At 40.8% G+C, this 16,071-nt stretch overlaps 1 protein-coding gene across 7 annotated transcripts in view; it reads left to right on the top strand.

Annotated features, from left to right (window-relative positions):
• msi2b (musashi RNA-binding protein 2b) overlaps window positions 1–16,071 on the top strand; it is a 266,007-nt gene that overhangs the window by 231,865 nt on the left and 18,071 nt on the right. For 3 of the 7 annotated variants that reach the window (XM_084941770.1, XM_084941764.1, XM_084941765.1), the window contains exon 11: window positions 9,927–10,046. The exons of 2 other annotated variants lie outside the window; for them this stretch is intronic. In XM_084941770.1, the coding sequence (XP_084797896.1) occupies window positions 9,927–10,046 (120 nt within the window). The remainder of the gene's footprint in view (window positions 1–9,926; window positions 10,047–16,071) is intronic. 2 more of the 7 variants (XM_084941766.1, XM_084941771.1) reach the window with 1 other exon arrangement.

Here is a 16,071-nt window from a genome sequence, read left to right as displayed (position 1 = left end):
CTCGACCAAATGGATTTAAATGTCTCTGCCTTATCTATCCTGGCAGATTTCTCTTCTGTTTTTTGAAATGCATTGTTTCTGTCCCTTATTGTTTCATTCTCCAGTGCTTCATCTTTAACTGCTGCAGGTGTGTGAGTGACTGGGAGTTATATTGAGGCTTGTGTGGAAGCCCAATGTGTTTATATCAGTTGTGCAGCATAGGAGCAGTTTCCTTTATACTGAAGTACACGGGAAGTAGTACAAAGAAGAGGTCGAAAGTGCGGCTACACTTCAATAAAGAGCCTAGTTTGTCCTCTTTGATGCTATGCTGCCATGCACTTCAGCTACAAAGAAACAGCACTCTTGTCACTGAGAGCTAAAAGACTAGAAGTAGAAGACTCTGAGCTCTTCCTGAGCTCACAGCATAACATCACATTGCAATGTCACAATCACTCACACACCGTTGTACAGCTGCATCAGTTTCTTCTGCTTTTAATTTATGAATGATTTCTAAATATGTAAAGCTGTAGGTGTGCAATGTGGATAGTGGGCAGTTTTGACAGACGGCTGCATGGGTACGGACACTCCTCTTCAGCTGGAGGGCTTCGGATTGAGCCCCCTTGGCAGCAGGAATCCACCCTACTGAAGTGTCCTTGAGCAAATCACTTAGACACTGCTAGCACAAGTAGGCTAGTCTGTAGCACACCCGTTCCTCACCTCTGACCTTCTCATGAAGAGCAGTAATTTCCCAACAGAAAGATACATTATATGTTTACCAGTGCTCTCCTGAGGTTGCAGATTTGTCTTTTCAGTGCGTTATGAATTAAAAGATGTTGGGTTCTAAATTATTTTAGATTGTTTTTGTTTCAGGTGGCAGAGAAGATGTGATTTAGTTATGACTAACAGAATCTGAGATTTTTATTTATTTTGTTTTTTTTATTGCTGTGCCTCTGAAAGATTACCCAGATTAAATTTTAACACATATGCATCTCCTCTCGGGCCTCATCATTTGGTCAAAAGACAAAAGATACGTGTGCAATTACCAGCGTAAAGCCAGGCTTTGCTGAGGTCTGGGTTCACTCCTCTTCTCTCATTGACTCTTTCTTTCCCCCATCAGATGCCATCATTGGCAAAGGATCAGTGTGCCAAATTGTTTCATTACTTACAGAAATCATTACCTTTGGTTTAAAAAAGAAAGTAAGAGGGAAACACAAACGCAGATATACTGACCTGCACATACACAGATATATAAATGAAGTCAGGTGTGACTATATGACAGAGCAATTGACTGTTCTTGTACTGTAGAGATGTGGGCAGTCTTGGTGTTGTAGAGCCTATGTATTGCTGCTGTCTGCAGTGAAGAAGTGCAGGCTATATGTATGTATATGCTGAATGCCTGTGGTATTGTGTATATCCATTTTTAAATCCTCTCTAAAGCATATCATTCAGTGCTGTGTTGCAACTCATTTTTCCCCTTTGGAGGAGGCACCAGACTATCCTGTCATCACTCTCTTTTATTGTCATAACTGTGCACTCTCAAAAATAAATTACCTCATTGTACCACTTGACAGGCGGTGCTTATTTTGTACCCTGTGGTTTTTACTTTACAGAGAGCAGTCTGTTTCCAAAATCTGACCTTTAAAAAAAGGTTCAAAACTGGGTCATACTGACCACGCAATGCTGTATCTATTTAAGATCTGCAGCCAACTTGGAATCACCAAGACCTGAGGAAACTTCAAATCCAACATTTCTAATCTCTGCACCACATTGCAGAATTACAAAATTGTCAAAATGTGTTCAAATATTTAAACCATTTATTTTTTTATGTGGCTGACTGACTGTTCTCCCAATTTTATACCTTTAAATCTTTTAGACACTGTGAATGCATGCACCTACTTTGGAAAATGTGTCATTTTGTGAACATCAGGAAAAGTACACAGTAAAGCCTAACTGCTTATATTATATTATGATATCAGCTGTTTGATGATCTGTCATTACTGGCATTTGTATAGTGACTGAAACACTTAAACAGTGCATGAATGCATCACATGATTAGAATCCACTTATAGTCAATCCTATGCCAGAGTGTAACTCCAGTTGCTTTTGACGATAAGGATTTGAGCCTATAGATGCACACTGCTATTTTTAACATGTCACCTCTTACTTTAATATTGTTTTATTGAGCTGGCTCCATAATAGTTTAGACTAAACAAAGCTGGATGCAGCTATACTATGTGGCACCGGTGCAAGATTTGCTTCCCTGCATTTAGTTTGTAAACATGAATTTTGAATCGTTAAATTCAGCTGAGATATTTGATTTTGAAAACTTGTTTTTTAGAATATGTCTTTTATTGATGCTGTAGGCTTTTTATAGCCTAGTTTTGCCAGGCAAATGAGCAAATGTGAATTATTCTGGGACCTCTCAGTTCTGTTTCACTTTCCAAAATGACTCTGGGTGGGTAGACTGAAACCAACCAAGGCAACATAACTTGTGATATACCGCTTATCAAGAGAAAAATATAAACAGACAACAATTGGCAACAAATGCTGGGACTGTACTCTGCCAGAGCGAACAAAGTACCAGTAATATTTGCAGACTGCCCTTTGAAAATATGTCATTTTATTAAGCTTTCACACTAGACTATCTGTTACAAATCAGCTGATCCAAGAAAATGTTACTAGATACTAAGATACTAGCCTGTAGACCTAAGGGAAATAGCTGTAGGGAAATAACAGATGGGAGGAATAAGGCATTATAAGACAATAAGGCAAGAAACTCTGTCACTGTCTGTGTAACCATTTCTCCATCCATCCAATATCCCATCAAGTTTCCTAACCACTTATCTGGCTTAGGGTTCGATGGAGCATCATCTAAGTGATTATTTACCTGTTTAATTCTTTCATCCTGTAACGATTCTGTTTGAAACCTTCGTCGTGGAGCTCTGTGTTCTCCTTTGTCCTTTGTGGCGCATGCACCGATTCCAAGCATTGAAAGACACCAGACATAAACACGGCGAGATTAATTTGAATGACTGACATGCAACCCAGCTCTGTTAATCAAGTTATGCTTACTCTGATTAGGACTTTAATGTGAGTAAGATAACCTGGTTAAGGTGTTTACATGAGAGTTGCAATAATATGTGTATTGCATTAGTCTGGTTATAATTGAATTACTTGTGTGCATGTAAATGCTCTTTCTCTCTGTCTCTCTGGCTCATTTCCAGACCCTAGCCTCTGCATTGTAAGCGAGAGGAACTCTCTGTGTGTACTGTAGGTCTCCTCTGATCAGAGGAGAGGTGAGACGTGAGCATGTGTGCAGCAGTTCATATGAAAGCCACCTGGCTCTCTCCAGCTCTGTGATTTATGCCTTTGATAACAACAACCCAGAGATGCTTTCAACAACAACAAAGTCACACTGACGGATGACAACAATAGGACACTTGTCAGTCTGGAGATGAAAAGATGTCTTGCTAGGTGGCTGTCTCTTTGGTAACTTTGATAAATATTTTCTTTCTTTTTGTTTTGTTTATTTGTCTCTATATGTTTATCTATATCTTATCAAATGTTATTGATGAAGCAAAATGTGTAGTGGAGTCAGTTTTCCATTTCTGACAGAATGCCTCCCTCAACCCATGACAAGGCAGCCGTGTGCTTCACTGGCCCTGCTACAACTTCTGTTGTACTTCTTAGTGTCTTACAGTGAACTTCTTATAGGTCATTTACAATTTCCTTTTCTTTATTTTACAATGAATTTGCTAAGATCTTTTCCATGAGTCATCCTTTTTATTATTTAAGACATAGGTGTCAAACTCTGGCCCGCGGGCCAAATTTGGCCCGCAGCCTAATTACATTTGGCCCGCGAAGCCATGCCAAATTATTATTAGAGCTGGCCTACTGGTATTATACAGCTAATATATATATTGTTTAGTATTAAGCTTTGCTTGTTCCATATTCAGTTTTTCAGCAAAAGTCCATAAGAAGAGATTCATTCTTACATCTGGAGGAAGATTTTTTTTAATAAATATTAATGTTAGCCCGCGACCTTCTTCCAGTTTTGAATTTTGGCCCACTGTGTATTTGAGTTTGACACCCCTGATTTAAGACATACAAACTACTGCAGTGTAGACCCCTCTATGCAAAGCAGCGCTGAGCGTCAGCTAAACTAAATTTATTCTGAATAAACTAAATAAAAAACTCAACAACACTCAAATGATGCAAATGCAATTCAGAAACATAACCAGAAGGCCACTCTGAGCCCATCTGCCACCAAAACACTTATACCCAGTTTCACAGAAGAAAATGATCAGGATTGTCACCAGGCTTTCTTTGGCCATGTTACACCTCTCCTCCATGTGTCCATAACATGTGATTGTTTGTTTGCTTAGGTAATTACAAAATCAGGTTAGTTTTGATGAGAAGCAGCATCAATCAAAAAGGAAGTTCAACCTAAAATTACAGAGACACACATTCTTCATCTACTTTCTTTACTCCAAATCTGTTGAACAGTTTACATTTACGCTTCAAATGTAGAAATATTCTCCTAAATTTTGCCCAACTTTACAGCAGATCAATTTTAGATTAAAGTGCAGATGAAAATTGCTGCTTTCAGCCATTTTTTAAATTTATTATTATTATTTATTTAATATATTATTATTGTTTTATAATTATTTAGCCTCTTGTTTTCTGGGTTGTTACTTCTTCACCTCTGTTTGAATTATGAACATGTCCTTCATTTTTTCTGTTGGGTTGCAACTTAATATTTTGATTTATTTGTAAGATTTCCTTGAACTTTGAAGCGACCCATAATTTCTTTATATTTTGGATTAGAAAGGCCATACTTTCATCTAGTTTTTCCTTTTTTAGTGCTCTGCAGGCTTTTTGAAGTTGTTTCAAAGTTGTTCTTTGAATATTGGCTGCTTTTTAAATCATTTTCAGTCCTGGCCTCGTACCTTAGAGGGGAATGTTTTTTCAAGCTGTTTTTTAACCTTTCAACCATACAAAGTGTGTTCTACCAGCGTTAACTTGATAAATGTGTGTGGGTGTGTAACTTATCAGCTATCACTCATCAACCTCATGGTTATTGAAGCACTACCAAAAAGGTAGTCTATACTACTATGTGAATTCCATAAATTTAAGGTTTTCCTACTTGTTTAAACCCGATGTGTGAAAAAGGAATCCACTGTGATGCTAATGATAGTCTGCGCTCTCGTACCTGTTTGTAAAAGTTGGTTTTGGCCTTAAAATTAATGTAGCAATTTATCAGAGATGTGCAGCGCGGAAGGAGAGTTAAAGCATACCGGTGGTTCACAGCAGGCAATTTACTGCATTTTAAAATGATGCAATCCATACATTAGTAAAACTACTGTTAAGACATATATTGTATTTTAATGTATGTAATGTAATGTATTTTTGGCCTTCTTAAGTGGCAATTAATCAATAATTGAATATTTTGAAAAGGAAGATTTTTTTTTAATTTGCATGAGATTTTTTTTTCTTGTTAAACCTTCACTTTATTAACACTAACTAAATTAAATGTGTCATTTTATTGCTCTGTTTCTGTATTTACCTAAATGAGGAGATTTATGGGGGGGTTTTTTCAAACCAGAATTCCATGAAAATGAATGGCACACCAGAGTCCTGGCCTTATGTCTCCCTCTATTTCTCATTATCTTTGTCCTTTCCTCTCTTTGTCTTCTACTGATGTGTGCTGGTCTTCTCGGTTCATCTGTCTCACTCATCAGTGCTCTTCGCTGTTCATCTGTCTTACTCCTTCTGTCTGCCCTCCGAAATCGGCTGTAGCAGGCTGAAAGCCTTGTTCGCCGGCCCCTTTTGTCGAACCAAGCTACTGTGTTAAGCATCTTAGCATGAAAAGTCTGCTAGCCAGCAAGCTAATCCTGGTTAGCTGCTTGTCTAATCCCAAATTTAATGTTAAAATCTTGAAAACACTGATGCAGAGCAATACTAACACTTTCTAAAGAGACCATGTTTATAGATTGTATTGACAGCATTTTAGATTTCCACTTAAAAATTAAGTTATAGTGTTGTTGGTTTTAATAGTTTTCAGTTTCATAAAGATTTTAAAGTTTGAGCATATTTGATCCATATCCATAGAAGCATCCTCCGTCCCTGGGTTCCTCCTGTGCATTAGTCAGTTGACACTCTTCTTATAGGAGAAATGAGGAGAGTGCTCTGTGACTGATGGAGCTGCTTTGTCAATGACAGGGGAGCTGCTGCTGGCAGTTTTGGGCCAAAGAACAGTGCAGATTACATTAACATCAGTCAAGCTGTTGTCAGACTAGTAGGACATAAATAGGACCTTATTGATGCATAATGCAACAACTTTTCATTGTGACGTTCTCTGAGTAATGGGTTCAGAAAGTGAGTCTGTGGCTAGAAAGGCAGTGTGCCAGAAAAGATCTGCAGAGATGTATCAGAAATGGCGCATTGGTTAAGTCGAGATCTAGTCGAAAAAAGAGTATTGTCCGGATAGATCGATATTTAAGAGTCAGCATGAATCAACTGACTTAGGGTCAGCTTGAAAACATGGCAACATCAGGCAAAAAGAGGCACATCAGTGTTTTTAGTAGTGGCAAGAATTATTTTTACTAACCACTTCTCCTAATTTTTTTCTCCTTTGCTGGATATCATATTACTGTTAAAGGGCTTTGACAGTTTGTAATAGAAAAAACAAAACTGTTGACCCAGACTCCAACAAGCAAAAATCCCAGAAATCCTTGACAGAAAAATTGCACTGTGCGGTTTGATCACCGCTGACACTGCCCCTACTGCGCCTCTCCACCTACTTCAGTACAGTCAACTTCACAGAGACTCACAAAATACAGGTGCAGCTAGAAGAGGAGCTGCCGTGCACCCAAGAAAAATGCCACTTCATAGACATAAAGTAGTAAAGTATAGTGCTGTGGATCCACGTTTTGCACCTTCAGCATAGATCCAATGATGTGACGTATTTGATATGGTATTCTGTTTACTGAGTTCCTTTAGCCAAAAGTTTATTTTATGCAGTGAATGATATGTTTACATGCTGTATATCATGGTGGCAGTTCAAGCAGGAGAAATTATTAGAAGTTAATGTGAAAGTTCTAAAGGAAAGACTTGCATGGTCAGGTAAGACTTTAAGTTAGCATTACTACAGAGGATAATAACTAAGGAGTTTTGACAAACTGTAGTTGTACATATAAATAGACCATGTAATCCTTTTGTTTAGCAAGAGCCAGCGTCCAACAGTTTTGAAAGTCCTCATCTTTCCTTAGGTCTAATCTTTCTTCCTTCTTGAGGAAGCATTCTCGAGGAAGGCTGAATATCTGTGAGGAGCGAAAGCTGAGGACAGTTCCCTGGAGTCCGGACACCAAGGCCCCCGGGCCTCCACAGCTCATAAACAGATGTGTCCTTGTCCCCAGCCAAGCGCAGCCACTCAAGTGGCAAAGCAGGGGCCCAATAATTGTGAAGAATAGAAAGCTAAATATTGGCTTTATCTCCTCAGTAATAAAAGGGCCATGAAATTGATTTAATGCTGCAGCGCTTCTCTTGGGTGGCTTCTTACAGCGTGAGCACAAAACAATGAGCAGCAGCCATCTATTAATTAACCCACCTAATCCTGCAAAGTTAATCTCTCACCACAACTTTGCCCGCAACTAACTTCCAAGCCAGTGGGTCTATTGGGGGTGTCATGACAATGGCAGTGAGGGGAAGATAGATTCAGCACTTAGGAAAAAGGGAGCGAGAGAGAAAGAGGTGGAGAGTGCACTGTTGTGCACATCAACCATGAGGGACATTGTAAGTGGAAATTCAGGGGTGCATGGCCGTCATTAGCATAGCTTCAGAGTCTATTTGTGTTTTAGTAAAAAGAGGCGGAGATTAGTTCTTGGAGTCGTTTTCAGGTGTGCTGCGGCTGCAGTAGCGTAGGCGGGGTGGATTTAAGTTGCCTTTTTTGTTGTCTTTTGTGTGTCCTTTTTCTCCTTTCACCATGCTACCTCAGTCTGTTATTCTCTCCTGAGCTGTTAGATAGTCGGGGGAAAAGTGGCATTTCTTTTTCTTCTTCACCTGCCTACCAGTCGCAGCATGATGGCACCTCACACCCAACTCGCACATTCATGGTCATATTGTGTCGACAGAGTTGTGAATTACCTCCTTCTCGGGCGGCTGATGAAAAGCTATGTGTTTTTCTCTTTGGCTGCAGCTCATCTGACCCTGCCCTCTCACCTCCCCCCCCCCCCATCCCTCCCTCTGTCTCATCAGTCTTTTGTGTGAGTCCCTCTTCGTGGAATAGCAGTACAAGGCTGGCTCGGAAAATAGGTCACCCGCTGGTGCTCCTCTCACCTCCACAGCATTCAAAAAAAATAATCCTCTGAGGTGTCTTGTGCCATTTTGTAATGTCTAAACCACAGTCTCCAGAATATAGCCAGAACACACAAAAAACACACATGCACACATATCAACTAAAGGAGGGGGAAAAAAATCAAGAAAAACTCCAATTGAGGGAATTTGGAGATCATTTCTTTGCTAGTGAGGAAAGCATTTCCTGTGGAGATAATTTTAGGAGGCTGATTAGGCATAGAAGGTGTTGAGCCCAGAGTGAGGAATCTCATCACCCATACTAATGACATGCCATTCCTGTGCTGAGAGCCCAAGCCCTGGGCATGGACTAGTCTCTGTCAGCCACCTCTAGCTACTGTGTTCATTAAGGCCAACAATGTAATTACAATTCACAGATACTGTGTTGGCTTAATTACAGTCTGATTATTAGGCTGATATTTGTTGGAATAATCAGACCCTTTAAAAGTGGATTTATATTTGCATGGAATTAAAGCCTTGATTTTATTAGCGTATCACAAACTGCCTGATTTCTGAGTGAGTGTATGCTGTAGATGTGCTTTAAAGTGGCGAGCTTAAAGAATCTCAGCGTCGGAGTATAAATGTTTACATAAGTAAAGTATTTACATGAGAATAAACAAACACAAAAGACTTCTTCAGTCTTCACATAAGCTCACAGATGGAAATTTCTGAGTGACAAATCATCCAAGAGATGCCTTCATCTGATTGTGGGAAATGTTTTTCTCTGCTATATATCTTCCACCCGAATAGCCAGACAAAAAAAAATCAAAAATCAAAATGTGGACTGCATTACAGTGGATTATTCTGATTCCATAGACACTCACTGTAATTGGGAGCACTCCCGAACAAAATGCAGGGATGGTCCCCAGAGGTAGGGCCATTATGCCCATGTCTATGCAGCTCAGAAGTGGCTATAATCTTTCATCCAAAGCATGTGACATAAACACCCCCAGAGCCAAATTCTTCCACTAATGTAATCAGAGATCTTACACGGGTTTGTGCTGTAGCTGAATACAGTCCTACACATTTGCAGAAATGTACCTTTATATAGTTTGAAGTCATACATTTTTCATATATTCATTCTTACATGTATCGTCATCAGCATATTTTTCTGTATGAGTCCAAAAATATAGTCTTTACAATAAGAGCATGTGGATTATATTGCTAAACATGACATTTCGAATACATAGAAATCAAATGTTGTGTATATGAAACAATTTGGAGATTGTTTATTTGAGTTATTAGGTGATTTGTTTAAAATCTCAACCTTCTCACATGCCAGGTTGGATTTGACAGAGCTGACCTATGTGTCTCTATTTTTTCTCAGCTCGTTTTATTCCGTGAGTTGCTCGTGGCTATCGTTTTGTTTCTGTGTGTGTGGATCGAGCAGGTCTGCGGGGTTTTGAATCTCACTCTGTGTTCTGTAGGAGACTGCTGACAGATGTCGACCTAACACGAGCCCCTGTCTGTGAAAGCTATAGTTTTATCCTGTAGCTCAGCACTGGTATCAACATTCTCCTGTAGCTTTGGGAGGTACTCATCTCTGTGCACGAAGTGATGTGCGTGTGTATATGTGTGTGTATATGTGCCTGCAGGCTTCCCAGCGACAGCATATGGACCGGTGGCGGCGGCGGCAGTAGCGGCAGCGCGTGGCTCAGGTAGGGGGGCCCGTGGAAGAGGCGGCTACTTGGCGTACCCACAGAGCACAGGGCCAGGTAAACGCTCTGTCCATGTTCTGTGTGGCTGCTGCTCTCTTCAACTTCTCCTGCTCTGCTTCTCCCCATAGACATAGTTCCCTCAGCCCCCAACACACTTGGCAACATTTTGAATTTAGGCTCACATACATATTTAATCCAAAATATCTACATACACATCCTTTCAGACATAGCCCTAGCTGCTCCAGGTCCCTCTAAAACATGAACTGGCAGCTTTAATTCCAATTCTCTCATCTGGAAGATTTTTAAGGGCTGATGACAAAGCACGACAAATTTTAATACGAATTCCGCTCATGTATGATAACATAGCCCTGTTTACTTTTGAGACAGTAAAAGTCTTCCCAGGAGGAAATTTCTGAAGCAAAACCTTAATGAAGAGGCGATCCACGGTCTAAAACATCTGTAGTCGAAGCTCTCAGGGTTTTAGCATTAATAAGAAATGGTTACACATGCAAGAAAATCTGATCTAAAAGCAGCTTAGGGCAAATAAAAAAGTCTTTCCTTAATATCTTCTTCTCAGAGTATGTCTATAAATATTTTCAGATTCAAAAATTGAGAATATTGTCATCCATGAAGCTAGGTAATGAATTTCCAGTTTGTCTCAGTATTAAACTACCTGAATGGACATTTTCCTTTGCCTCGTCCAGATATTTGTCATTTAGGTTAAACTAAGTTGCGTAATGTTTGGTCTAATGGTGGATTGTCTCTTAAAAGAAATAAATGAGGAGAAAGCAGTGGAGTACAGTAATGGCAGTCATTTTTGCTCCCAGACACTTTTCTTACAACCTGATCATCAAAGCACTGTGAACCTCGGGTGCCTTTGTGATCACCGTTGTGTCGGTTCTTTACGAACGTCAGCTTATCCTGTGTTGCTCTATATCTGTAAATACAGACGTTTAATAGGGAAATTGGAAAGATTAGTCGGTGCTTTAGCTGCCTGCTTGTAGAGATCAACTTTAAGTACACACGCACTTGAGGAAAGCGTTCTGACAGCACACACCCCATTCGCAAGCAGATGAATATCTGCCAAGAGATTTGTACCAAAAAAACAGGATGCAAGTTTCTTTCTGTCTTAAACAGCATTGATCAACTTGTCGGTTTCATTTAGACATCCTGTTTTTTCCCCCACCCTTACAACTGTAGATCATTCAATAGCTGTCAATAATAGCTCCCCTGACTGAACACACAGCCTCCAGGCAGTGAGGAAAAACTGTCTTTCCTAATCAGACATACTATTTGAAGCTTGTTGGAGCAAATGTGTTTTAATTGTAACTCAGATGTTGCCTGGTTTGTGCAGTGGCTTACAGATATAAAGTCAGGAGACAATTGGTGTTTAATGACATGTGCTGTGATGTGAAATGCACACTATTGCACATGAACACACTGACAGCTACAGTACGGGCGCACACTACCTGCACGCACGCACACACGAATGCAGACAAGCAAGCTCACGCTCTTCTTCTCATTTGAACTTAATTCAAATCAACAGAGGGAACACTGGAAGCCAATCAGATGCTCTTTCTCTCACATCAAGCTATTTGATTTTGTATTTTGAAAACAAAGAACTTAACCAACAATTGCAATGAACATCACTAAGAAGCAGGAATGTTGATTTGGGGTTAGCAGCAGCCAGGAAGCAAGAGACGTGATGGCAGCTATTATGTACAGTTTAATTCTGACAGCTGCAAATGGAAGGGAGACAAGTAAATGATTATGAACAGGGGCGGAGGGGGAGGGGTGTCAGAGTGAAAAACAGTGACATCATGGGCCTGTTTTAGAGTACTTAAACAGCCACGAGACAGTTTAAGGAGAACTCTTCAGAAAAATGGCAGAATGTGTCTGAAAAGCAGAAAATGGAACAACAATAATAACAGCAGCAAAATGTGGAATATGAGCATAATTTGACTGAGCTCATAAAATGTCAGCAGATCTAAAACAGCTGTATTCTGTTTTATTGTTGCCATTTAGTATCCGCTCTGTTCTCAGGAGAAAAACTTAACAAATGCCTCTTGACGATCCAACGAGCGCAGCTCTCCATCTCGTGGCTTTGAGTCGCAAATGATTGATTAATGATTTATTAGAAGTCCTCAAGATGACGCCATTAACACGCAGCGTGGAATAATACATGGAGTGCTCTCCTCTCTGCGCAGACACAAACCAAACAGAGGACACAGGTTGTTTAGACTTGACCTTCTTCTCTGTGTGTGTCGTCTGGGAACGTTGCTGCATCTCCATCCCATCGTAACGTATAATTTGCAGCACGCTCGGCCCGGGGTGTCAGTCCAGGAATAGCAATGCTCTTGGTTTCATTTTTGCTAAATTCTCCACGTTTAGTGCAGACGTACATGTGGATTCCGTGTGCTTTGACTCCACCTACAGTTTCCATAGAGCACCACATATTATATATGTGCTTGTGGACTTTGACCCAAAAAGGAGAGAAGAATCGGCGATGATATTTCACCTGAACCGGATGCCACAGGCTTTAAATAAAAGTAAAAATGCACACTCGATAATCACGAGATATAAGTGGAATGCTACAGGAAAGCTTTTTGTGTAGGTCGAGGCTTGTTTGGAGATTGGCAGCGATACACAAAGAGAGTGTTGTGAAAATGAGGAAGACATTTTCCATCAGTGACAGAGGGCACTTTCGCCTGACTCCCAGTGCTCAGCAGACAGAATGACAGCATGCTGACCTCTCTCTGTGCGACAGACCACTGCTGATGACAAGGTGTATTTTGGATGGCAGTGGCCTGCTTCCTGCAGGAAACCATAGACACAGCTAAGTGGGCCTGTGCCACTTTTTCTTTGATCTATTACCATGTGTTTTATTGCTTAATCTTATTTTTTTGCACTATATATTTTAACACTACTGCGCTACCTTTCTTGCCTGTTTCCAGGCAATAAAAACTGCCAGTCAGCAGGGGGAAAAAAATAAAACACGGAGTTAACGGTTACTACTCAGACAGGCTAATAAAAAGCGAAAGCGGTGGTTGGTGTAATTCCAAATGGGTTTTTTTGCAAAAGGTTGGTGTTTGGTGTGCATTTGAAGAGGTGCTTTTTTTTTGCTACTCTGATCCCCATCAGGTAGTATCTTGCACCTCTCAAGTGCAACAACGCTTGAGGGGTAGTCTTGATGTGTGTTTTTGGGGACGTTTGAGAAACTAGCTTCAGGCGAGAGGTAGATCAGAGAGATGTGGCTACTTGACAGAGTTTACCATTGCCTGGAGGTGGAAAGGTGCCAGCCCATACTTGGATTTTTAGGCTTGTATCAAGCTATGACTGGGTGCCAGTGGACGTTTTAAAAGGGAGTCGTATTGTAGCAGTTGGAAAGGCTGAGCATCTGTATATTAAGGCTAGCATTGAGGAAATTACTTATTTGCCTGTATTTTCGCCTGTATACCTCTGCTGTGTATGTGAAGAACAAACCAGTAAATAGAGAAAAAGAGCCATTGTTGCCACAGTTATTGAGACCGACAGGTAGTTTATTGGGGAACTGAATGGTAAAAATTAGACATACATGTCAACAACAACCTGACCATTGAAATGCACGCTGAGAACATCACTCTGAATATTATAAATGGATATCTAACGAATAAAACACATGGAGAAAGTTAGTAATTTAGCCATTCTTTTTAAGGTCTTCTTTCCTCCTCATTGTGGTACTCTTTCTCCATTTTAAAGTAGACTTATGTGAAATCTCCTGTGCGCTGTCAGATGAAAACTGAGAAAATGCAACTGATGCAGATGGTTCTGACAGTCCAGGGAACTTCAAAGGTCCCAGTGTACTCTGGTTGAGTGTTTTCCTGAGTCCCTCTGAGCTTTCTGAGAAGCTCAAATGTCAGTCTCAGATCTCGGCTCTACCTGCAGTGTACACAAAGCACATCTAACTGCATTTACAGGTCTGGGTACTTGCTATGTACAGTATGTCTGACTTGACTCAGGTGCTCGAAACTGAAATAGAGTGGCTGTGGCCAGCCCTATGAATAAATTGTGCTGCAGTATAAATTGCAGAGGTGGCCCTGCCAGTTTTATTGGGATTTAGGATAGTCGTCACATCATTTAAAAGCCATTCCTCCCCTCAGTTAGCTGCTCCTCTTCTTTGTTCTGATCTCACGTTTTCTCATCTCACTTCTCCTTCCACCTCTTTTATTTCCCAGCGATTAAAAGAAAGGAAAAGTGACAGTCATTTCCAAGTTAAGATTATTATCAATTTCCTCCCAACAAGCTCTGTGATCTTCTGCAGTGCCTGAGAGGAGAGTAGGACTGGCTATGTGCACGAGGCTTAATCAGTCTGGCTCTTAGTGAGCATGGGTCCATTTGTCCCAGATGCTAATCTGCAGAGCTCAGCTCTGAGGCCAGAAGCACTTTACATGTATTTGCTGCAAAATAACATGAGCAGGCATGCCAAGCCCATCCTGCTCGGGTTTTTGTCTAAGGCCCAGGGAAAGATTTGACACATCGGGGAGGGCAAAGCGTCCCTTTGCACCTCCACCACAAAGCGGTGGTTCACAGCTGTGGGGAGCAGATGCTCTGAGGTTACAGGCACAGGCCTTCGGGGACATCACCGCTCTGCCCTCCAGGGGCTGCATACATAACACACTCTTCAAAGAAAACTTAATGCTAGGAAGGTATTTTGCTGTCAGTTCTGTGACTTCAGCTTAGAAATATAGTATGTGTTCGATACGATAGTGCATTATGTGGTTATTGCAGAACACTGCAGAATGCTTACTTTGCAAAAAGAAGCACATTGCATAGTTTTCTCCACACTGTGTGGCTACATACTGTAGTGGTTTACATGTTCATGTGCAAATGAAAGGTTGCTGGTTTACTTCCAGTCAGAGACAAAAATCCCCTTAGAGTTGTGTTGGTAAGGGCATCCGGGGGAAAACTGCAAACTCAGACATGCGACCCTGCTGTGATGGCCCTTTGTGAACGAGGGAGCAGACAAAAGTAGCATCTGCAGTCTTTTCCACCCTAACAATAACACGTGAAATAAATGGATGTGAGATTTAGCAACCCATTAACGTACAATCTCTGAGTAAGCATTGCTCTAAGAGTCGGTTCCTCTTTGATTTATTCATATATTCTTCCCTCTGTGTCTAAATGACCATTAGACGTAGCCAGCATCGCGCTCAGATTTCACTCACAGAGAATCTTAGATTTCTTCAGACCACTTAAGCCTGACCAGACATGTTTGAAAAAAATGTGTTTAGCCAAAAGGCCAGCGCTGTCAGCTCTGGGGCTGCTCACGATGGGATAATCTGCGCCGACTGTCGATAACCGAGCGCCCTTTCTCAGTCCCAACCAGACCCGATCCCTCACAGGTTAAAATCTGCATTAAAATCATTTAGCATGGCCTGTCTGGGCTTTGCTGCTGCAAATTATTGCGAGCAGATTTCTTTCTCTGTTGCACGTTGTTTTGCCCGTGATTCTGCGCTCACACTTTCTCTTGGCGCTTGGCACTTTCCACAAGTCGTTCCCCAAGGTAAATCCATATCTCTGTTGAGCTTGCCCATTACGGGAACGAGTGGCAAGAAAAGGCAAGAGCAGGCATAAAATGAAAAGTAAAGAAAACAGAGGCCTCAGTATGGGTGAGTAAATGCAAGAAGAAATCATCTGTTAAAATTCATTAGCCAAGCTTCTCTGAACACAAAATGACAAGACATTAAATATGTATTATTTATGAAATGTCTGTGCTCTCTGAAAAGGGTGTCTAGTGCTGTTAATTACTCAGCCATTCATTCAGAAAAGATTATTTCAAATGGAAAGTGAAAGCAAGGCTAGACAGCAAAAGAGCTGTTAGTTTCTTTCACGCTATTTTTAAATGACATTGGTGAAAATGGAAAAGCTAATTATGGTAGCTCTAAAATTCAAAGCTAATTTGAGAAGCAGCATGTCAGGTTTATTGACATCTTCTGCAGAGTGATGTGGTTTGATGGCCACCGAGGAATTTTGCTGGCGCCGCAAGGGAAAGGGAGGAGTGGCTGCATGAAAATTTCTATTTGCAGAACTTGGTGATAGATTT

The sequence above is a fragment of the Perissodus microlepis genome, chromosome 10, assembly GCF_051167445.1.
Source record: "Perissodus microlepis isolate ML-2025 ecotype Zambia chromosome 10, ASM5116744v1, whole genome shotgun sequence".
Classification (NCBI taxonomy): Eukaryota; Metazoa; Chordata; class Actinopteri; order Cichliformes; family Cichlidae; genus Perissodus; species Perissodus microlepis.
This window is presented reverse-complemented; position numbering and strand designations above follow the sequence as displayed.